Genomic DNA, 21,776 nt, shown 5'->3' with positions numbered 1-21,776 from the left:
TTAGCTCTCCTTTAGGATAGTAATATACCTATTTTAAGATCTACCTAATAACTCTAAATAGATAGAAGTACTTTAATAGTAATAGATATAACCTACTACTACTGTAGGCTAACTAGCCTAACCTTAAAGGATAATAGAAGATAATAATAATAGAATTAAATAGATTTAAATAATAATAATTATTAACCTTATAGGAGTAGCTATAGTTTACTATAGATATAGCACTTAACCTTAACCTAGTAATAAGCTATATATTATTAATAAACGCAGATAGTCTAACACTAACTACCTATATTTAAGTAAGATAATAGGTCTATATCTAGCTTTATAGTACTAGGCTCTTTATACTAATACTATTACTATATAATATACTAGTATTTATTAGGTAAGTATATTACCTCTATATTATACTAGACTATTATTAGATATACTAACTTATAATAATTACTACGCAGTTATACTACTTATATACCTATTTAATTTATATTATATTATAGTTTTCTAAAAATAAATAAGGTACGTAGTAGATAGCCTTATAATTATATAGGTATAGGCTAATTATTACGTAGGTATAGGCTAATAATTAGGTAGTTTTAGGCCTGTTAATTAGGTAGGTATAGGCTATTAATTAGGCAGGTTAGGCCTAGGGACAGGATAGGTAATAATATACTAGTAGTTTATATAAGGATACTAAAAAAAATCTAATACTATTATTACTATACCTAATACTTATATTTTATCTTTTATAAACTACTTTATATACTCTACTAATAGGTCTATTATAAACTACTTTATTTACTTTACTAATAGGTCTATAGTAAACTACACTATATTAATACTATAAAAAAGTAAACTACTACTTTAAACCTATTTATAGGTATATATAAGGTTAGTTTACACCTATATAGTAAACCCCTAGCGTACTATTCTACAGTAAACAATTTTTTACCGTAGTGACATTGGAAAGATCTCAATTCCTTCCAGCATGCCCCCAATCGAATTCCTGAACTTAAAGTATCCTCCGGAGAAGCTGAATAAATTTGTAGTCATGGTAACGAATGAACGTTTATGTGTGGCGTGTGTCAGGTTAGCCCCGCTGCGCGATTTCGTCAAATGACGTCGGAATTATCAACGGCTACGGTATTCCAAACTCGACTTTTCATTATTAAAAGGATCCAATCTGGTTTCCAACACGCAATTTTCATAATTCTCACAGGCGCAATCATGATTCACCAAGCGAGCACCAAAAATGTCCCAGAGGAGCATCAAATGGAAAGAAGAGGTCTGTGGCTACCAGCCGACCACAGAGTTCACAAGAAATGGCTATCTGGAGTCGTCGATCGTGTCGACGGCAAATCACAGAAACTTCACCCAGTGATTCAGGAGTTCAAAGAGTTTATTGAGAATAATACACGCATCTTCCTCCTCGCGTCTTCCATGTTCGAAGAGATCCCGTCGAAGAAACCGTACCACCGGGATCCTGCAGGACACAAGCAGATACGAGACTACAATCACTTGCTGGAAGTTTTCAGCCACCTTCTCACTACAGCGCCAGAGTGGAGCGATCATGACTACTCTGTGGGTATTGTCGGGACACCGTTCAATGCTGTGTTAGACTGGCAAGTTGATCTTACAACGCACATGGAGCATATTTTAACATCCTACAACAGGCCAATGGGTACACCGAGTGGGTACGCTTTCTTCCTGGACCCCGAGGTCAATAAAATGATCAAGAAGATTCTGAACACTTGGGCCAAGTTTTTGGACTCCCCCGAATCAGCATACGTGCTAGGTAGCGACAAAATCGGCTGGTTCAGCGACCATGCGGTGCAAGACCTAGCAACCGTCGCAAACATCGGGCAGACCTCGTACAAGTTCGAAGAATTGTATAAGTGCGACCCATCGAAAGAGCACTGGGGTTTCAAATCATGGGATGACTTCTTCGTGCGCCATCTTCACGAGGATAAGCGACCAGTTGCCAGCCCGGAAGACGACACCGTGATAGCAAATGCCTGCGAAGCTAAACCATACAATGTAGCGCGCGACATCAAAGCCCGAGATCGGTTCTGGATCAAAGGCCAACCCTACTCTCTCATCGACATGTTATCCATGGACCCCCTTTACGAACAATTCGTCGGAGGCACAATCTACCAGGCTTTCTTATCCGCCCTGAGCTATCATCGTTGGCATGCGCCCGTGAGCGGCAAGGTCGTCAAGGCGTACGTCGTAGACGGCACCTATTTCTCTGAGCCCCTCTTCGAAGGCCTCGGCGACCCCAATGCCAAAGAGAATATTGACGAGGCGGGAGAGAAAACGGGGCAGGGGTTCCTCACGGCAACCGCAACGCGGGCCATTATCTTCTTCGAAGCTGACAACAAGGATATCGGTTTGGTGTGCTTCTTGGGTATCGGTATGACGGAGGTCAGTACTTGTGACATTACGGTCAAGGAGGGCCAGCATGTGAAGAAGGGAGACGAGATTGGCATGTTCCATTTTGGAGGGAGTAGTCACTGCGTCATCTTCAGGCCGGGCGTAGAGCTGGTCGGCTTCCCAGATACCAAGGATCCGCAGCAAAACGTACCTGTTCGGTCGAAGTTGGCGGTGGTAAAAAAGACTAGCTAAGGTTAAAAACCTCGAATCGTATTGTTTGATATATCTCCGCTCAGGTCATTGCTGAAGTGAAGCCTTTCATCGAGGGAGAAGTAAGACACTATAGAATCTCTCCAACATCAGTAGTATACACCTGCCCCCCCAAAACCATACTCATGTTCCCTTACCCAAGAACGTCAATGCAGAAACGATATACCCATCCATACCGCACGTGAGCGTCGGCTGCAGCACCGGAGCAAAAAACGGACTGTGATTTCCCGGAATATCCTCCTTCATCCTACCCTCCTTCTCCGCCTTATCATAGACCGCATGGTCCGTCCCGCCATACAAGAAGAAGCAACTCGGCTTCCCAATCGCCGTCGCCAGCAGCCCGAAATCCTCACTGCCCTGCAGTCGCGCAATGTCATTCTGATAACCCTGCTGGCCGACGGGAAAATGCTGGGAGAAGGATTTTTCGAGCGCAGCAGTCACGCTTGCGTCGTTGAATAAAAAGGGGAATTTGGTGGTTGCGGTGAGGATGGGTTGATTGGGGTTTGAAGATGCGGCTGCCTCGGCTGAGATGATGGTTCTGATGGATTTCAACACATCCTCGCGGGTTTGGGGTTGCGCGGTGCGGACGTTGAGTTTGAGGTTGGCTTCTGAAGGAATGATGTTCTCCGCATCGCCTGCGTGGATGGCAGAGACGGTGACGACGGCGAAGTCGAGGGGGTCCACTTCGCGGGACACCACGGTCTGGAGGCGGAGAATGGTGGATGCTGCTTGAACTATGGGGTCGATGCCGCGGTGCGGAGTCGAGGCATGGGCTTGCCTGCCTTCGATCTTGAGTCTGCTTTGTATAAGCGGAAGCTATACGTATACGTTTTGGAAGCATGCTCACTGGAAAGAATCGGCTGCACTGGCTATCAAGCCGTGCTTTGTACCGATTACACCTGCACGCTCAGGCATGACATGTGCACCAACTACGACGTCTGGCTTTGGCACTTTGTCATATAGGCCATCATCAAGCATATCTTGCGCTCCCCTAGCCCTCTCCTCTGCTGGCTGGAAAACCAAAATCAGCGTTCCAGTCCACTCCGCCTTTGCCTTGACCAGGGTCTCTGCAGCCCCCAATAGAGCCGTGATATGCATGTCGTGACCACACGCATGCATGACTGGCTTCTCGACGCCATCAAGATCCTTCATACGTGCCTTGCTGGCATAAGGTAGGCTGGTCTTTTCCTCCACAGGCAGAGCATCAATATCTGCGCGGAGCAATAGTGTCTTGCCGGTTCCATTTCTCAGCACAGCAGCAACACCGTGGCCACCGATTGAGGGATGAATCTCAAAAGCATTCAAGCTCTCCAAGTGTTTGACGATTGCTGCCGCCGTGGTCCTCTCTTGAAACGAAAGCTCAGGATGGGCGTGGAACCACTTGTCTTGCGATTTGTCAGCATGGATTTCATCTTGAATATCAGACGATGCTCACATAGCTCCTCGTACGGTCCCAGCTCAGGCCTGTGTGCCTTGACAATCTCACTAATGGACGGCATATTGGGTGTCACTTTGATCGGTTGATTAATGTGCAGGGAGAAGTTATTTGTATGTAGTTCTTCTGAACCACCAAAGACACAATCAAGGGCGGTGATTGCGTCGGCATTCGGACGAGTTTCACACCGTCAACTAAAGATCCTAGTCTAGAGTAGCCAGATTTAGTAATCTTTGTGAGGGGTACATGTAGAGCTTCCCGCCGGACAAAGTTAATAATGACGTGGGGTGGTGGGGCTAGCTATGTGAGCAACGCGATTTGGACGTACGCAGGATTAGCTGTTTGGGGAAGCGGAAAACCTCAGTAGTCTCATTTCATCGAACCCGATTGATGAACGACGCATATAAATGTCCTTGTCCTCGAGCCGTATTCATACAATCGTATACAAAAAGTTTGACAACATGTGGAGCTGTTCAAGACCCCTGGTCCTGAAAGAATTCCAGCAGTTGGACCTCCAAAAAAACCCCGTTTTTGCAAACTTGTTTCCTTCTGTGTGACCTCCTTGCTCTCAATCACGTAATGCGACAGCACCTTTTGCTCTGAAAAAGATTCCAAGCGATTGTTTCGAATATCGGCTCACCGTGTCCACTGCAGATCCTTCTCCTATTCAAGCGCCCGCTCTAGATTGCTGAATATCTTCGGCGAAGTCGGGGTTGACGACGGCGTACTGAAAATGACTATGTTAACAGTGATGTGCAATGTATGATTTATTATCCTGCCATTTCCTTGCTATCCTTCTCCAGCTGCCTCTCCAGACTCCCCAACAGATCCGGCTCTGAAGGTGGTGCTGAGGTGATAGCAGGCGGAGTTTCTGTGGCTTCAGGCTCAGACACAGCAACCGGATTACCCACGACCACAGGTTCTGGTGCAAGCATAGGCGCTGGTATAGAATCGGACTGCACAGTAGAAACAGCAGGCTCGCTCACGGTAGGCTCACTGACGGTAGGCTCACTGACGGTAGGCTCACTGACGGTAGGCTCACTGAAGGTAGGCTCACTGACGGTAGGCTCATTGACGGTAGGCTCGCTCACGGTGGGTTCACTGACAGTAGGTTCGCTGACGGTAGGTTCGCTGACGGTAGGCTCGCTGACGGTAGGCTCAGGCGCCGCGGCATCGGTGGTTGGCAGAGGGGTGGGGACCTGCGGAAGCGAGTTGTGCCTGCTGTGGGAAAGGGGCAAATCTGGTGAACTCGAAGCATCACGCTTGACGCTGGGCTCCTCCTTGACTTCAGGCACAGCTTCTGGTAACACAGGTGCCTCGCTTGTTGCTGTTGGCTCCGAGGTCTCCACAACAGCAGGTACCGGGTCTGCTGCACTGGGCAACGGCTCAGCGGGGGCTGCATCTGGCATGGCGACATCTTTGGGGCCCGGTGTGCTTGTAGGAGGTGCTGATGGAAGCCGTAGAGGTGTTACAGGGGTCGAATTCCGCTCCATATCGTGATCCTCGTCTTCTGACCCTTCCTCGCCGGAACCCTCGTCATCCTCACCACCAGCATCGGCCATTGGGGTGTCACCGCCATCAGAAGGCACAACCGATCCATCCTCACGGGCTAGAGCAGAAGTAGAAAGCAAGTCAGCACCTGTGTTCGAAGGAGTGCCTTTTTCGCCTGATCTTTCGGCGAAAGCCACTTTTCTCCTGCCCCTGCCAGGTCCTCCACGCGTCTTCTTTTTCTTTGGAGGCGGCGGCCGTCTTCTTGGCGGCGTCTGATGTAGGATGTCGTTGGCGACTACCACACCCTCTGCGTTTACAACACCAACTCCCTCTACTATCGTGCCTGGCGCTGCCGTTGCTGGAACGGCTTCGATAGCTGCATCTGTGGGTTGAACCTCCCCCTCAACAGCCTGCCCTTCCGGTACAAGAACCTTGTACACAGCAACGTTTCCTTCTGCGTCAAGCTTCTTGACCTTGGTCTCTCGTAAAGCCGGTGCAATCTGGCCATTTACATACTGTGATGGCAAGCCTTTTCTCCTCTTCGCGAGGAACTCGGGCTCTGGCGTTTCAAGATGCCTTGGAACCTTGACATACTTCTTGACTGTGAATCCAATTGGCATTTCTTTGCTTTCTTCCTCTTCGTCCTTCATCTCATTATCATCCTCTATTGGAGCTGGCGGCTTGACGGTCCTTCCCGAGCGCGCAGCGCGGAGCAGTTGTTGAGAATGGAAAGGTAACAAATGTGAGTCTCTTGGCATGGGCAGTTCAGGCCAAGCATCCTTATCAAGGGGCTTATTGTCGCTAGAGTTCGGTCCAATAGTGATTTCTGCCTCACGATATTGACTGATGGGAAGACCTTCCAAGACATTATGTTCTGTTGGTCCTCGTCCAGACCTGTTAGATCGGTCCCGGTTGCGGAACTGGTCACATGATGTTAGCCCGACTTGGTAGAAATATAACCATCATCTTTGATATTCGTTGGGTCGAGGTCTGGGACGCGCGCAAGGAATCTCTGTGGGCTATGCATCCTGGCAAGTGTGTATGGCTCCTCAGTCTGCCATGTTACAGGAGCTGAGAAGGGTCCATGGCCTAGGCGGCCGACGTCGATAGCATCACTACCTTCTTTTTCCCGCTCATGCGTTGAGGAGAAACAATTGCAGTCAGATGTGATGGAGGGTAGATATGTTGAGAGAGTCTTGCGCGCGCCTGTGGACTAGTACCGGTAACGTGTCTGGAAGACCACGCAGCTGAGCGCCATGGATGGAGGATTCGGCTTATACGTACCGGAGCCATGCTGCAACGCTGCTATCTTATTGGTTTTGTTTGCGAATGGTAGGTGAAGGCGCGTTTGCTGTTGGCGCAATGCAACGGGAAGTCGCGATGCAGTGATGCGAAAGCGCGTCGGGGCCCGGGGTCGAGTTGGAGGTTGCCCCGTGCGCCACTATCCCAAGCTCGGCCTGAGGAAAAACTCTCGCCAGGCTTCCCAGATGTCACACCTGGGCACGGCACTGTTCAAGCGCTCCAGGCCAAGCTGACGCGGTTGAGCACTTCTCGTCATCTCTCGTGAAATGCGTACTACGATGGCTCCAATAGACCCTCGGTCAGGATGAGGAGGCTGATGTTGTGAGTAGAGCGTTCGGGTGCATGGCATTGCTGAACATTGTCCACAAGCAGCCATGTGCTTTTGTGTGCGCAGCAGACCTCAATAATGTTACAAGTCCAATTCTACATGATCAAAACTACCAACTAGCCTTGACCTTCCGATGGCCTATTTGCATTTGCTCTCTGTGGCTGCGTGAGAGATGTGCCATGTTTGGTCGTAAGAGCATTCGCCAACCTTCGATTCTTCATCACCAACGTTGTGCCTCACTCAATCCCAGCCCTTGAATCTACGTCAGCATCTGTTCTTCCATCAAGCAATCTTTTTTTCTCTTTTAACAAGGACCTACCTGGTCTTTAACCCTCATGATGTCATTACCCTCGCCCTTCTGCTTCCCTTCCCTTCCGCCTTCCACCACCAAGCGGTCGATCTGGTAGAACTGACTAATGACAGTTTGCCTCTGTGAACACTGTTAGATCTACTTCGAAACCATTCAGCGTCCTTCTCTTTCTGCCACCGCAACGAACAGTCACTTTGATAGCACCACGCAGAGGCAATAACAGGCGTTGTCTGTGGCAAGAAATGTCCGCATCATCCTTCTCTGGATCCAAGTACGCACCTTCAGCGCCTGTAGCTCCTTGATACCCTTCTGCACGAGCTCCTGTATTTGTCTCTCCTCCGCCACGTTCTTGTTGTCCCGAAAGGCATCGCGCGTTCTCCGTTTGGCGTATTCACGGAAGTTGTAGGCGGCGAATTGGCTGCCTTGCCGCAGTAAGGAGCGATACTAGGCGACGAGTTAGTTTTCAATCGCTCATACGTGTTTTCAGACTTGGTGGCAGGTGGTGGGGAATCGTGGCCGCCAGGTGGTTTCTTGTGTCGCAAGGCGGCAATAAGCCAAGGGGCGCCGAATTCGATCCGGATGGGCAATCGCAGATAGGAGACACGTACCAGGGAGCGCACTTGGTAAGGCATATCGCCTTTGATTGCTTGTGGTAATGACATGTTGTAATGTGTGAGAGCACAACGAAGTGATGTTGCGCATGGAAATAATTGTTGATTATGACATATGACCGAAAGCTCGGAGGAAAGCTGTAGAAGTCCGACTGGTTGCAGATCCCCGCGGTGGATACGCCATGGCCTTTCGGATTTCCCCCATCGACGCAGGGCAATCATCCATTAGCAATAAGGTAGGCAAACGGGTCTTGAACAGAGCATCCCAAGACGCTTTATGATGAATTGGACTATATTGCGAAAATAATCTTACACTACTGTCCTGCACCTCGTCTCATTTTCCAGGGGTATACACCTGATGATTGCTCCTAAACGCCGCCCAATGCCATACAGTAAACTCTCAAGTATGATTAGGACGTACATGGAAAGAGAAGCGCATGCATGTGCATGCCACATGTACCACAGGTACCTATCCAAACTCGCTCAGTGTCGATGCTTTTCCTGAATACGGCGAAGCTGTTCTTGAACATTCATGCTCTGCATCTGGGACAGGCGAGCCGCATCCTTGGCCGGATCTGGCTGCCCGTCGTACGAGAGGGCAGCCTTCTTCCGCCGAGCCTCTTCCTCTGCTGATATCGGGAGTCCGGTGGCACCGTCATATATGTCCTCACGCTGACTAGCAAAACGCTTGAGGTTGTTCGCAACATCGGCTGTGTTGATCGTGGTCGAGTACCGAGCCTCGGCTTTGTCTCGCTGTTCCTTCCAGCGAGGATCCAGCAGTTCGACTAGAAATGTTTAGTATAATCGCTGCAAGGCAGAAGCAGGAGCACTTACTGCGAATGTGTTCGTCCATCTCATTCGAAGGAATCTGCTGCTTGCAGTTGGGGCACACGGCCATTGCAACATTCGCCTTCTTCGCAGCGCGAGGAACGTAGTCGGTGACAATGCGGCCAGGCGCTCCCCTCGCGGCAGCCTGAGCGCGTGCTCTCTGGTCGCTTTCTGCTTGACGTTCTCTTGCCATCCGAGCCTGTTCCTCTTCACGCGCTACTTGCGCCGGTGTGCGGTGATCCTGTGGAGGGGGCGCATGCGCTCCATAGGGTACCTGTACCGGCGGCGCCGTTGGACCATAGTTCGGCTGCATGTGCGGCATTGGCGGTGGCACCATGTGCTGTTGCTGACTGACATTATAATAGGTCTGCTCGTCTGGCATAGCTTCTTCGAGGCGCCTCGTCGAGAGGGATACCATTGCCTTTTGTTCAAGAGACTGAGATTGGAGATCGTTGAGAAGCGCGGGGGGCGGTAGCTCGGCAGCGTCGTCGGCGTCGTCGAAGAGAACGGTGGCAATGACGGAGAAGTCGTGCCAGTCAATGCTGGCGAATTCCTTGTGCTCATCTTCTGCTTTTTTGATCTCCTTTTCCTTCTGGGCTGACACATACTTGACGTACTCGGCCCGCCCTTTGGCTCTCTCCAAGATGTGGAAGCGATTCTTGATGTTGTGCTGCAACTCCTCTATGCGAGCCTCGACTGTTTCCTGTTCTTCAAGCAGGATCTTGTATTGCTCGACTAGAGAGCGGAAGAATTGGAAAAAGCTATGATTGGGTCTAAGGAAGTCGAACTGGAAGTTGCCGGATTCGCGGTTGCGCAGGTCCTTTAACCAGTTCTCGCCCACACGTGCAGTGTACAGCGCTGTCAGCTTGAGCACCTCCAGGTCCTTTGCGCTTATGTTGGGCATGCGCGCAGAGAAGCGAAATTTGGGTGGCTCCGGAGGGCCTTTTGGCGTTTTGTCGGCCGCTGGTCGCGCACTTTGGCTTGCGGACAATCCGTGACCCTCCTTCAACTGCTGGAGATACCAGAGGAAGTAACTATGGTATGGGTCGTCCTCGAGTACAAACGTAAGGTTGCTCTTCGGCTCGTTAGCAACACGCAACTTCATTTTGGCCAGATGGCTATCGCCTCGACGGTAGATGAAATCAGCCGCCTTTGCGACATTTTCGCGGACATTGGGCGGGGGAATGACGACGTCTGACGGAGGCTTCACATCCAGCTCGTGCGGGATAGCAGCGGCAGGCTCTCCATTGGAAGCGGCCATGGCTGTGGTGAGAGCGTTGGTGGTAGCGTAGTCTCCACGGGTCGCGACTTGTCGCAGATGGCTAGCTGCTGATTTTCGTTGTCGCGTCCTTGTCCTTGTTCTTGCCTATTCACAATGGTTCACAATGTGACGCAAGTCGAGGGCGAACCTTAGAGACGTCGACTCGGTCGAGAAATTGATAAGTGCAGAGGTTAAGAGGGCAGACGGGGCGCACAGTTTGGAGTTGGCAGCCAGCCAGCCAGGCAGCCAGCTAGCTCTTGGGCAAAGATTCCCCGGTGGTGAGCGCATGGACCAGTCCTGCACCAGCCACAGACGCGTCAAGCCACAGATGCGGAGTGGAACAGACACACACACAAGACAGCATTTCGGCGTAATGTAGAGAATAGTCGATGGCTAGGTGCCAGGGGCGCCCATACTTTGAAACTACTACGGCACCGACTTGTAGCGTGTGAGGTACCGGTAGTAGTCCCTGGCCCTACCGGTACTCTGATTGTGTGCCGCAAAGAGCAGTCCAGGTCAATGACCAAGACGCAACCCCTTCCCCTCTCTGCTCCTAACAAGCCCGCAGCCTGTGGCGAGGGAGCGAGAGGCGTACCGATGGGTCGCGTCTATTTTCAGCTGCCTCGCTCCCAGATCAGGCAAGGGCCCGTTTTGTGGTAACGCACCCTAGTTGCAAGCTGTTCGTTACTCCTCCCAGTGCCCCTGGCATTCTCATAAACCACTGCGACGCCCGCCTGGCCTTTCTCATGGGATCCATTTCGTACTTTCTTTAATTGCTGTTGCCTTCACGGGAAAGCTCACTTTGGTAATCTCGTTCATCTTGTTTGCAGCGCTCGGCCAGGGCAGTCAGGACATTGCCTTACCCACCCGCTTCCGCGAGCCGCATCCCATCTGACCACCACCACCACCACAATCACCACCCACTACCACCAACTCCGCCGCCTTCCCCATGGCGAACCCATCTTCGGGCGCGTATCTGGGCGATAAGCCTCCATCGCGCCGCTCAGGCAAATCTTCATCACGCTCTCCCGCTCGTTCCCCCGCACGATCACCCGCGCCCAATGGACGAAAGCAGCAGCAGAAGAAGTCAAAGCAGCACGTCGCCAGTTATGCTTCCGAGGGAGTGGAAGATCATGACATCTTCAATCTTCCTGGCTCAGACTGGCAGCTGCTGTTCGGTTTGACGCTCATTGCCTGCTTAGTGAGGCTGTTTAGAATTCAGCAACCCACCAGCGTCGTCTTCGATGAGGTCCAGTATGTATGCAGCAGTGCAGCATCTCTGCAACTATGCTAACACTGTGCGCTAGCTTTGGTGGATTTGCGTCCAAGTATATCAAGGGCAAATTCTTCATGGATGTTCACCCACCGCTGGCGAAACTCCTCATCACACTGGCAGGATGGCTGGGCGGCTTCGATGGCAACTTCGATTTCAAGGACATTGGCAAGGACTACCTCGAACCCGGCGTTCCATACGTTACCATGCGTCTCTTACCTGCCATCTGCGGTGTCCTGACCATTCCTACCATGTTCCTGACCCTCAAGGCCGCCGGCTGCCGGACAACCACTGCAGCCTTGGGTGCGGGTCTTGTTATTTTCGGTAAGTGCTGGAATGCGCAAGCCGAGCTTTGACATACTGAGTACATGTAGACAATGCTCTTGTGACCCAGTCTCGTCTGATTCTTCTCGATTCTCCCCTCATCATCTTCACGGCCGCCACCGCTCTGGCATGGACGAGTTTCACAAACCAGCACGAACAAGGACCGGCTAAAGCTTTCCAGCCTTCCTGGTGGTTCTGGCTAGTGGCAACTGGTCTTGGACTTGGTGCCACCGTCAGTGTAAAATGGGTCGGTCTGTTCACAATTGCATGGGTTGGAAGTTTGACGCTTCTACAACTCTGGGTCCTGCTCGGAGACACGAAGAACGTTACCCCTCGATTGTGGTTCAAGCACTTCTTCGCGCGCCTGTTCTGCTTGGTGGTGATCCCAGTCTCTTTTTACATGGCCATGTTCGGAATTCACTTTCTTTGCCTGGTGAATCCGGGCGAAGGCGACGGCTTCATGTCTTCCGAATTCCAGGCTACACTCAACTCCAAGGCAATGCAGGCTGTTCCGGCTGACGTCGCATTTGGAAGTCGCGTCTCTATCCGCCATTGGAATACTCAAGGAGGCTATCTTCACTCGCACAGCCACATGTACCCGACTGGCAGCAAACAACAGCAGATTACTCTGTACCCTCACAAGGACGAGAACAACATTTGGATCATGGAGAACCAGACTCTACCTATCATGCCTGACGACTACTCTGGCCCTAATCTCACCAGCCCAAAGGCGTGGGATGGTCTTGGGCCTATTCACATCGAAGACGGCGCCACTGTTCGATTGTACCACATCACCACCGACCGACGTCTCCACTCTCATGATGTTCGTGCCCCGGTCACCGAGGCCGATTGGCAGAATGAAGTCTCAGCCTACGGATACGAAGGCTTCGAAGGGGATGCCAATGATCTTTTCCGCATCGAGATTGTTAAGAGTCATTCTGATGGGGCTGTGGCGAAGAAGCGTGTTCGGACGATTCAGACAAAGTTTAAGCTTGTTCATATCATGACTGGCTGCACCCTCTTCTCCCACAAGATTAAATTACCAGATTGGGGTTTTGAGCAACAAGAGGTTACTTGCGCAAGGGGTGGTACTCTGCCAAACAGTATCTGGTATATCGAAGGGAACGTCCACCCATTGATGGATGAAAACACGGAGAAGGTGAACTACCGCAATCCGGGTTTCTTCGGAAAGTTCTGGGAACTGCAGAAGGTCATGTGGAAGACTAACGCCGGTCTTACTGAATCCCATGCCTGGGACTCTCGTCCACCCTCCTGGCCAATCCTGCGTCGTGGTATCAACTTCTGGGGGAAACACTACCGCCAGATCTATCTACTGGGAAACCCAGTCATCTGGTGGAGTTCTACGGCTCTCATCGCTCTTTACATTGCGATCAAAGGTCTCGCGGTGCTCAGATGGCAGCGTGGATACCGTGATTACAGCAACGTCACCTTCAAGCGTTTTGATTACGAAGTTGGAATGAGCATCCTCGGATGGGCATTCCACTATTTCCCATTCTACCTGATGGCTCGTCAATTGTTCCTGCACCACTACCTACCCGCCTTGTACTTTGCTATTCTCGCTTTGTGTCAAATGCTCGATTTTGTCAGTTACCGCTTCAACGCCTTCGGACTCAAGCAATACCCTGCTATAGGTCAGAGTATAGCAGTCGGGTTTCTGGCGCTTGCTATTACAGTCTTCACCATCTACTCTCCGCTGGCTTACGGCAACGCCTGGACCAGAGACGCTTGTAACAGCGTTAAGCTCTTTAATACCTGGGACTGGGACTGCAACAACTTCCTCACTTCTGTAAGTCTTCCTTCTGCGGCTTCCTTGGCCACTACTAACGCCCGATAGTACGAAGCATACAGCTCCCCAGAGACATCAGTAGTTCCTTCCATCCCTGCAACCCCTGATGCAGTGAAGCCTGTTGCACCTCCTGTCGAGCAACAAGTCGTTCATCAGCAGGCAGCTCCTCAACAGGAGCTTTCCAATAAGGCAAACAAGGAAGATGTAGTTTCAGAGCAGCCCGCCGTCTCTGTCCCACCTCAAGAGGTTCGCAAGGATCTGCCTGCCGTATCCAAGGAAGAGCGCATCGAGTACCGCGACGAGAACGGCCGGATTCTTGGCGACGAGGAAGTAGCGGCACTCGCCGGAAAGGTCGAGTTCAAGACGCGCTATGAGACGCGCACGCGGGTCATCAATGCGGAGGGAGTAGAAATCTACGAGGCCTTGCTTGAAGCCCACGACGTAGTGGAAGAGGCTGGCGTTGCACCCCCTCACCCCGATGCCGAGGGCCGTAACCCGGAGACGCAGGGCAATGGGAAAGTGGCGGAGCCCAGCGAATTGCCGCCTACGGTCGAGGCGGTCGAGGACCAAATCAAGGAGAAGAGCGTGGAGGAGAAGAAGCTCGATGCCAAGCCAGCAAGTGAGCAACAAGCTGCGACCAAGGATTGATTTACAGGCACGCACTAATGGCCGAGTGTTTGTTATCGTTGGTGTTGTCTTTGTTACTCCACCAGCGCCATATCCTCTCTCTCTGAAATCATTATTGACGGCTTCTTTGTCATGATTTTCTTCCTCTTCTTCCCCTTTTTGTTTTCCTTTTGCTCATCTTTTTCTCCTTTGTACAATAGGAATTACGGACAGTAGTAGCATCTGCAGCCGGGTGGCGCTAGGATCTTTTGGTCGGCAAAAACATGGAATCGAGTGTGTACGTGTGTGAGTGTGAGTGTGTGTGTGTCAGTATGTGTCAGTGTGCGTCATGTGGCGATGAAGAGGATTTGTGCTCTCTTTTTTTTTTGTAAGCACATGGGGTTGGTTGTGTTGGTGCAAGGGAAAAAGTGTAGTGTTGGTATCAGGGAACAGAAAATACATGCATCTATTAAGAAGACAGAAAACGGTCTGTTGTTTTCCACGAGGTGCGTAAGGGGAGAAGTACTCTTGAGGCTCGTATTGTCCCTGTCCTAACCTTTTCTCTTCTCTTCTCTTCTTCCTTGACCATCCTATCCCATCCCATCCCCCTCCCTCTCCCATCACCCCAACTCCAATCTACCCAATCTCCACCCCATCTCGCAGCGACATTCACGCGTGCTACTTACACGCCGAACAACGTCTACGTCTTCTCCTTCTAGCTCTCCTTTTTGTTTCCCCCCTGAAATCTCCAAAATTTCTTCACGCAGTCATGTGATCTCGGTACACCTGCCCCGACACTTGCCTCGCCCTAGTATTTGTCTGTCGGGTTGTGGAGCGCTGGGTATCTACAGTACCATGCATGTGCTTGTCGGAGGTTGGGCTTCGCTGGTGTGGGGGTGGGCTGGGTATGGGAAATGAGAAATGAGAAATGGAGGATCTTGGGCGTGGGGGTTGGGGAGAGGTGCGGGTTTAGGGGCTGGGGGGGCTTGGAACTGGGTTGGTGGTGTTTGGTATTTGGTACTGATATCTAGTGTCTGGTATCTGGTATTGGTATTTGGAGGCTGGTATCTAGTGTGGGGTATTGTCGGGTTTCGTGGAGTGTGTGGGTGGGAGAATGGTTGTGTGGTTGTGGGGTGTTGGGAGAATGGAGATGGAGATGGAGAGGGGTGTTGCGAGTGTGGTGTAGGTATGTTTTTGTTATGCTGCGAGAGACGGCAGAGCTGGGTTTGTGGAGAACAATGCGTTGAAAGGTGGTATTAATAGTCTTCTTCGTCTCTATCGTCCAGGGAATATGGGCACGTCAAAGTGGCCAGTCTGTCTCTCGTGTTTCAGCTCATGTCAATGTCTCCCTCTTGGCCACCGTCTCTGCCATTTGCCTCTCGACTTCTGTTGTTGTTGTTGCTATTATTCTCCTGGTCGCTGCCACCACCATACATGACGGAATCTCCACTCCCTTCGTCTTCGCTGTCTTCATCGACTATTTTCGCCTCGACCTCGCACTTTCTTGCGAAACAACATCCATCCTTTTCTTCCTTGCCGCCCACGCCAATGCCCGTGTATAGCCCCTTTTTCACCTCCTCGATGATCTTGTCAATGTCCACCGTACATCCTCCGTCGTTTTCGTAAATGATCTTCTTCGCTCGCTCATTGGCAGCTGATTTCGAACCGTGGACAGATATGACTGATGTGATGCCAATGTTCCTGTCAAAGTCTAATGCGGATGGGTAGCAGGTGTCTGTGACGACATAGACCATGCCGGGTAATCTTCGGTCGTTTTCGTAGTCATGGTCATGGTGGTAATGTGAGGAGAAGGAGGAGTGATTATGGTTGTGGTATGCGGCTTCGGCCTCGACATCTGCGGTATGCGAACGCTGTGTGGGAGTGCGGCCTCGGGTGGCCGAGGACGAGGAGGTTGATTGGCAATTGGGACATGAGGATACATCTGGGGCGGCATCTGTGAACGCCATGGCCTCTCCCAGAGTCTCCAATGCCTGGATAAGCATGTAAAAGGGAGTGGGGTTGTGGGTTGGCAACGAGGGCGCAACGAATCTTCAATGGCGCGATGCAATTGAAGCCACGAAACGCAGTCGCATACAAGGGAACGAGGTCGCAGGCTGGGCCAAGATAAAGAGCAAGGCACACAGGCGTGAAGAAATAAATAAAAAAACTAAATGGCAGGCGCCAGGCAGTGTGGAAAAGGAATCATCAAACAACCAACTTCACCCGCGTCTGCGGAACCTAATCCGCGTATAAGTATCAGCCACAATAATGTGTATGGTGCTCTCCGCGAACCAAGTGCAGGTGTATGGAAAGGGCTGGCTGGCTCTGGGGCCGTCGTTGGTGCTGGTGCTGGTGCTGGTGCTGGTGCTGGTCTGGTGCTGGCAGAGTACTGGTAGGCGTGCTTTTTTGCTGGTTCCTTCTGTCTTACCCGGTAGTTGCAGCGAGGCGGCGGCGGCGGCGGCGGCGGCACTTGTAACATGGCAGATGGATGAGGCTCGCGAGACACACTCACACGCCCTGGCTTCTGTTTTGCCACCCGGGCAAACCAGCGGCTGTGACGCAAGCATGCATGTTGATCGTATGAGATCAGCCTTGCGCACAGCCCCTCTTGGTGCCGGTAGTACTGTGGTGGTACAATACAAGCACGTGAAGTAGTGGTAGGGAATACTTGTAGTACAGGGAGGAGAGTCAGGGATTTTGGCAAAATTGCTGGCGACTTCTTTGCTGTGAACAAGCAGGTTGGGGCGGCCCCTTGCGCGAGGGAGAGATGGGGGTTGCGAATGCAGGTTGGAGGCGGTGATGTCATAGCATTGACCCTTACTAAACACAGTAGTACTCCTAAACCAATCTAGACCCGCGCCTACCGCGACAGGGGTCTGTCTGTTTTGGGGCGGTTTTGCTGGTTTTGTTAGGCGACGTCTGATTGGCGGAGCGAGGGAACATGTCAAATACCGGACGCACGGTTCTCTGCTTGGACCCCTGGCCGGGTCGGAGGGGTGGAGACACCAAAGGGCACTGGCCAATGGCGGGCGGGCCAAGCTTAAGGGTCCACTAGTGGGGTTCTCTTGCCCCAAATCAATCTGGGCCTTGCCATGGTTCCCCCCCGGCCAGGGCAAGTTTGCCTCTGGACATCACGTGCTCCCTTTGTCAGTCCAACATCACATGATGTCCCATGATATGATATCTGTTTGACTTCAGACCGGCTAATTGGTTTGTGTACTCGAAGAGGGGAAAGAGGGTAACCTCCATCTCTCATTGCATGTGCCGCCAACGTCCCATGGAACTGACTACAGAATTCCAAATGTCTGACTAATTCAACAGCCACATCAGCTAGACCGTCACCTAATTTAGCAGCAAGTCCAACTCGACTCTTGGGCCAATCTTGTGTCGAGGTATCTAAATGCTCGAAGCTCACCGACTGTTTGATTGGCGCTCAGGTCCGTTTGAGTGAGAGAAACTTGCGACGCGGGTCAACCACTGAGTTGGAAGAGCAGATGCCTTCACGTGTGAGCTGCTTTACAATACATTCAGCCTCCCTAACGTCCTGGTGAGGGAAAATCAAACTGTCCACAGGATTTGATGGCCAATGATAGCCCAGAAAATCGGTTATTCTATTGGTAGCTTTGACTGTCGAGTATCATCGATAGCAAGCAGATCTTGTGTACGCAGTGAGTGATATACCCATGGCAGAGTGATGGAAGCCCCAGAATTCATGGGCCGAGGTCACTGAAACTAGTTTGAAGAATTGGCCGAGTCAAGACGATGACTTTCTATCATACTTGGTAGGGTTCCCAAATCCATATTTCGAAATAGTCGGGAAACCAAGCTAACCGCTCTTCCCCCGTAGTGCCCGCTTGTGTGCAACCCACGTCATCGTCTTCGGCCCTCCAAGGCAGGCACAGCATCACATTCATCCCACTCCACCGTCCTGCCCATCATGTCCCAACACACCATCTACACAAACCATGTCGGCAGGATACTTTCCCAAGCGCACAAAGGTTGGCCTTGAAGACCTGTTCAAAGGCCTAGTGACAGCATCCCACATCCTCCACAACAATGGCGTACTTGATGCGTACGGCCATATCTCAGTCCGCAGTCCGGACAATTCATCCACATTTTGGATGCCGTATAATACGCCTCCGGCTTTGATCAGCACCTCTGATGATCTTGTCGAGTATCATGTTGATGGAGCGGAAGCGGTCGAGAAGGATGCAAAACCAGGGTATCTTGAACGACACATACACAGTGAGATCTACAAAAGATTTCCGGCGATCAATACCGTGGTACATAGTCATGCTGGCGACGTGCTGCCGTACTGTGTTAGCGATGTGCCGCTGAAGGCTAGTATACACATGGCTGGATTCCTCGGTAAATGGCCACCAGATTTTTGCTGTACCTACGAAATGCTGACGTGCGATTTTATAGGCACAAATGTACCTGTCTGGGACGCTTCTGGCCACTATCCTTCCGGTTCGAAGCATGATCTTCTTGTCCGCGATGCCACCATGGGTTCGTCTCTTGCTGCAACCTTCAAGCCAGCAACCTCCACCGGGTTCATCTACTCCAAAGTACGATCTGCACTTCCCTCTCAGCTCGGGGGCGCGACTTCGGAACCAAAGCTGGAGCCAGATCATGCCGTCGTTCTTCAAAAGGGGCACGGCTTTACGACTGTGGCTCACGGCATTGAGGAAGCGGTGTATCAGGCGATATACACCAAAGAAGCTGCAAAGGTGCAGACAACTGGCTTGACGATTCAGAACGCGTTTACTGGCTATGCAGTCCAAGGCAAGGTGGATGTTGAGGCTGGCGGGAAAATCAAGAGTGGCAAGGCCAAGGCGGAAGGCGGTCTGCACTATCTCAGTGACAGAGAGTCGCATGATGCGTGGGAGTCTATTTCAGGTACAATCGCGAGGCCGTGGGCACTTTGGTCTCGAGAGGTGGAAGTCAATCCTTTGTACAAGAACGAGTGTCCTGAGGGTGAAGACTGATTACAGTTTTGCTGGTTACAGCAAAGAGCATCTGTTAAACGAGTATACTATGGTAGACCTAGAATTCACAGTCTATCAGGCCCCCTAAGTGTTTTACGATTGATTAGACAGCTCACCAAACAGTAGTGTTTTCAATACTAAGCCTGTTCCAACACTGCGGGCCGCTTTGCATCACTGCTAATGAGACCTAGTACTTACACATAAGTACTACACTAAGGCAAGGCTGATTCAAAGTCAAGTCGGGAAATGTATCTCTGTTAGCTGGAAAGAAGACGACTACAGCGAACATCGTCACGGACGTCGAGTAAAGATTAGGTACCTTCTGCAAAATCGGGGAATGGGATGGACTTCCCCCAGGCTTTCGAAAAGCCAAAGAACAAACTCCGCGTGCACCTCAACGAATCTCACATGTCCCGGATCCGCTGATATAATTCGTGGGAAATAGTGCCCTTGTCAGCGTCCCCATGGTCATGGTCATGGTCAAGCTCACTGTAAATTCAACAAGAAGCAACCAATCTCCGTGTCCGTTTGCAGAGCTGCCTACCTTCCGCTGAGGTGAATTCCTTCCAGGCTGCCACACCGAGGATCACCGACGAAGATCAGCTCCGGAGGTCTGACGCGAGGTGCCCATCACATTTCACTGGCGATGTCTACAATAATGCCATCGAAGCGGCTACACTCACTAGTCAGTGGGATCAACATGATTGCAGTCAGTTATATGAGTGGTAGTGCAGGTGCCGATTTCCCATCTCCTCATGGTATATCGGACGCCGTAGAGCTTTTCAAATAGCCCTAAGTATGCAAGTCGATCTTGTCTCACCTGTGATACACCAGCGGAACATCCTGCGACGACGTTGTTAATGTTGGTTAGTGTCCTATGTCCGTGGTATGGATGGCAACATCAGCTTATCAAAGATCATGGTTGCTCAACCTTCTCTCGGGGCACCGTTGGGAGCATTCAAGTCACACAGTCGCAAACGTCATGCCACTATACTCAACAGATCACCAGCAGTGAGCAGTATTGCGCTTATACTACTTGCAGTATCCTTGCTTCGACAAATCGTGCTGGCCTAGGTCTGGGGAGGTAAACACATGTACAAGCGTTGTCCGTCCCCAGGAATCAGGTATTCTGGGGAGAGTCTACCTATCGCATTGTCGAGTCAGGTTATGCACCTTGCGATAAGAGAGGAAAGTCCAAGCAAGCGCAGGACGCGAGCAATTCCTCCAGGGGCCGGTAGCCATTGAGCGTTTCCAGGTCATGAGCATAACACGACTTACGAGTAATAAGCCAACGGAAGGATCGATCCGCTATCCGTGAAGCGTGTTAAGCGAGATGTCATCGGCGATGACGAGCATGATGAGACTTCAAACTTGGTGCATGAGTCCCTGATGGCACAGTGGCGCAGCATTGTATTTCGAGGTTGTGCAGGATCACCTCGAGTCTGAGGTGGACTTAAGCAGATTTACTGATCAAGGCAGTAGTCCAACGGGGATCTCCATGAATTGAGCGACTAATTCAATCTTGTATCTGACGCTTGACCCGCAAGCCGGATTCTAGAGCACTCTTGAATAACCTTTGAGCATTGGGACCAGGGTGGATTTGGAGTATGAGAGCATGACTAGTAACTACCCCGAGCAGTTCGGCTATCATTTCAAATTTTGTAAGTTGGCGACGTAGAACAAAGGACAAGTGAAATTTGGCTGTAGAATCGAAGGAACTTCGCATCCATCAAGTTCCAAGCCGACATCGTGATGCATAGAGAGACGCCACAGAACCTTGCAATCCTAGAATGGTGGATGCAACGGAAGCATATCTGCAAGCCCCGGATGTGGGCGAGGATTTCGGGGCTTATTAACGATTGGATAGTCGTTGAAAAGTGAGTCCGAGTGAAGACACCGTCCGTCCGATGTCTCAGCAATAAATGAGCAGCAGTTAATACGACTGCAAGACTAGGGTCCGCGAAAGAGCAGGCGGGCGACGCGGAGGCACTGGCTGGAAGTCATTTCCGGAGCTTTCGATGACGCAATCTCGTATCATGTGCCAACCTGATGAGCTGGTCGACCATCGAACGCATGGCCGTTGCTGTTGTCGCCTCTTCCTGAGTAAACAGGGTCCGAGCAGTCATGTGGAGAGGCACACGATCCATAGTGCCTCGGCGACCGGCGAGATTCTTTACAAAAGTCAGTCAGTCGATACGAGTTTGTACGCCCTCATCACGTTTCACCTCGCATCGGCTTGGTGCGAGTTTTCGTGAGCCGTCGCAGGGTGGCTGAATGCATCCTCATGCAGCTGCAGTGCTTAACGACGATCCGCGGAACAGTGTGTACATTGTGCTTGGCTTCTAAAACAGAGTGGGCTTGGAGTCTGACTTTCGATAGCTGATTGACAATGGATTCGCAGTTGGTATACAATTTCCCGCTTGGTATACTGTATCGTTGAGGCCACTGAGGAACCTCGTTGAGCACGTTTCAAAGTGGATAAGTTATGAGGACATTTACTCAAGTGACAAGGCGCCAGTCTCCCATAACATCTTGGCCTCCCTGCACCAATCATCGATTGATGGACCAGGCG

The 21,776-nt window shown here is 51.1% G+C and overlaps 10 protein-coding genes across 10 annotated transcripts; 4 read left to right on the top strand and 6 right to left on the bottom strand.

Moving 5' to 3' along the window:
* Positions 1 to 1,224: 1,224 nt before the first annotated feature.
* On the top strand, positions 1,225 to 2,622 carry IAQ61_008502 (uncharacterized protein; the record flags this gene model as incomplete). Its single annotated transcript, XM_066098026.1, has 2 exons — positions 1,225 to 1,619; positions 1,671 to 2,622. The coding sequence occupies 2 exons, from the start codon at positions 1,225 to 1,227 to the stop codon at positions 2,620 to 2,622; spliced, it is 1,347 nt and encodes a 448-aa protein (XP_065952071.1).
* A 141-nt stretch (positions 2,623 to 2,763) lies between these two features.
* IAQ61_008501 (uncharacterized protein) lies at positions 2,764 to 4,139 on the bottom strand (the record flags this gene model as incomplete). The annotated part of the gene is made up of 3 exons (XM_003838493.1): positions 2,764 to 3,436; positions 3,488 to 4,025; positions 4,076 to 4,139. The coding sequence occupies 3 exons, from the start codon at positions 4,137 to 4,139 to the stop codon at positions 2,764 to 2,766; spliced, it is 1,275 nt and encodes a 424-aa protein (XP_003838541.1).
* A 706-nt stretch (positions 4,140 to 4,845) lies between these two features.
* Positions 4,846 to 6,859, bottom strand: IAQ61_008500 (uncharacterized protein; the record flags this gene model as incomplete). Its single annotated transcript, XM_066098025.1, has 2 exons — positions 4,846 to 6,486; positions 6,851 to 6,859. The coding sequence occupies 2 exons, from the start codon at positions 6,857 to 6,859 to the stop codon at positions 4,846 to 4,848; spliced, it is 1,650 nt and encodes a 549-aa protein (XP_065952070.1).
* Positions 6,860 to 7,436: 577 nt separating this feature from the next.
* Positions 7,437 to 8,168, bottom strand: IAQ61_008499 (uncharacterized protein; the record flags this gene model as incomplete). The annotated part of the gene is made up of 4 exons (XM_003838490.1): positions 7,437 to 7,448; positions 7,516 to 7,626; positions 7,786 to 7,950; positions 8,115 to 8,168. The coding sequence occupies 4 exons, from the start codon at positions 8,166 to 8,168 to the stop codon at positions 7,437 to 7,439; spliced, it is 342 nt and encodes a 113-aa protein (XP_003838538.1).
* A 212-nt stretch (positions 8,169 to 8,380) lies between these two features.
* On the bottom strand, positions 8,381 to 10,888 carry IAQ61_008498 (uncharacterized protein). Its single transcript, XM_003838489.2, has 2 exons — positions 8,952 to 10,888; positions 8,381 to 8,902 (listed from the first exon to the last, which is right to left on the bottom strand). Exons 1-2 carry the CDS (start codon positions 10,204 to 10,206, stop codon positions 8,601 to 8,603), a joined length of 1,557 nt encoding a protein of 518 aa, XP_003838537.1. The 5' UTR covers positions 10,207 to 10,888; the 3' UTR covers positions 8,381 to 8,600.
* IAQ61_008497 (uncharacterized protein) lies at positions 10,889 to 14,752 on the top strand. Its single transcript, XM_003838488.2, has 4 exons — positions 10,889 to 11,460; positions 11,514 to 11,803; positions 11,854 to 13,610; positions 13,659 to 14,752. Exons 1-4 carry the CDS (start codon positions 11,156 to 11,158, stop codon positions 14,256 to 14,258), a joined length of 2,952 nt encoding a protein of 983 aa, XP_003838536.1. The 5' UTR covers positions 10,889 to 11,155; the 3' UTR covers positions 14,259 to 14,752.
* Positions 14,753 to 15,544: 792 nt separating this feature from the next.
* IAQ61_008496 (uncharacterized protein) lies at positions 15,545 to 16,219 on the bottom strand (the record flags this gene model as incomplete). Its single annotated transcript, XM_003838487.1, has 1 exon — positions 15,545 to 16,219. The coding sequence occupies one exon, from the start codon at positions 16,217 to 16,219 to the stop codon at positions 15,545 to 15,547; it is 675 nt and encodes a 224-aa protein (XP_003838535.1).
* A 168-nt stretch (positions 16,220 to 16,387) lies between these two features.
* IAQ61_008495 (uncharacterized protein) lies at positions 16,388 to 16,612 on the top strand (the record flags this gene model as incomplete). Its single annotated transcript, XM_066098024.1, has 1 exon — positions 16,388 to 16,612. One exon carries the CDS (start codon positions 16,388 to 16,390, stop codon positions 16,610 to 16,612), a length of 225 nt encoding a protein of 74 aa, XP_065952069.1.
* A 644-nt stretch (positions 16,613 to 17,256) lies between these two features.
* IAQ61_008494 (uncharacterized protein) lies at positions 17,257 to 18,017 on the bottom strand (the record flags this gene model as incomplete). The annotated part of the gene is made up of 2 exons (XM_066098023.1): positions 17,257 to 17,612; positions 17,996 to 18,017. The coding sequence occupies 2 exons, from the start codon at positions 18,015 to 18,017 to the stop codon at positions 17,257 to 17,259; spliced, it is 378 nt and encodes a 125-aa protein (XP_065952068.1).
* On the top strand, positions 17,979 to 19,204 carry IAQ61_008493 (uncharacterized protein; the record flags this gene model as incomplete). Its single annotated transcript, XM_003838485.2, has 3 exons — positions 17,979 to 17,998; positions 18,064 to 18,584; positions 18,642 to 19,204. The coding sequence occupies 3 exons, from the start codon at positions 17,979 to 17,981 to the stop codon at positions 19,202 to 19,204; spliced, it is 1,104 nt and encodes a 367-aa protein (XP_003838533.2).
* Positions 19,205 to 21,776: the final 2,572 nt, after the last annotated feature.

This window comes from Plenodomus lingam (assembly GCF_022343315.1).
Source record: "Plenodomus lingam strain CAN1 chromosome Unknown contig_30, whole genome shotgun sequence".
NCBI classification, from domain to species: domain Eukaryota; kingdom Fungi; phylum Ascomycota; class Dothideomycetes; order Pleosporales; family Leptosphaeriaceae; genus Plenodomus; species Plenodomus lingam.
Note: the sequence above shows the minus strand (reverse complement) of the source record. Positions and strands in the feature narration are given on the sequence as shown.

What these genes read in the sequence shown, in the direction of transcription:
- IAQ61_008497 (XM_003838488.2), top strand. Translation starts at nt 11,156, where the DNA reads ATGGCGAACCCATCTTCGGGCGCGTATCTGGGCGATAAGCCTCCATCG. An exon ending in TGCGGGTCTTGTTATTTTCG is followed by an intron (nt 11,804 to 11,853) that starts GTAAGTGCTGGA and finishes GAGTACATGTAG; the next exon opens with ACAATGCTCTTGTGACCCAG. An exon ending in GCAACAACTTCCTCACTTCT is followed by an intron (nt 13,611 to 13,658) that starts GTAAGTCTTCCT and finishes AACGCCCGATAG; the next exon opens with TACGAAGCATACAGCTCCCC.
- IAQ61_008498 (XM_003838489.2), bottom strand. Translation starts at nt 10,206, where the DNA reads ATGGCCGCTTCCAATGGAGAGCCTGCCGCTGCTATCCCGCACGAGCTG. An exon ending in GATGGACGAACACATTCGCA is followed by an intron (nt 8,903 to 8,951) that starts GTAAGTGCTCCT and finishes AAACATTTCTAG; the next exon opens with TCGAACTGCTGGATCCTCGC.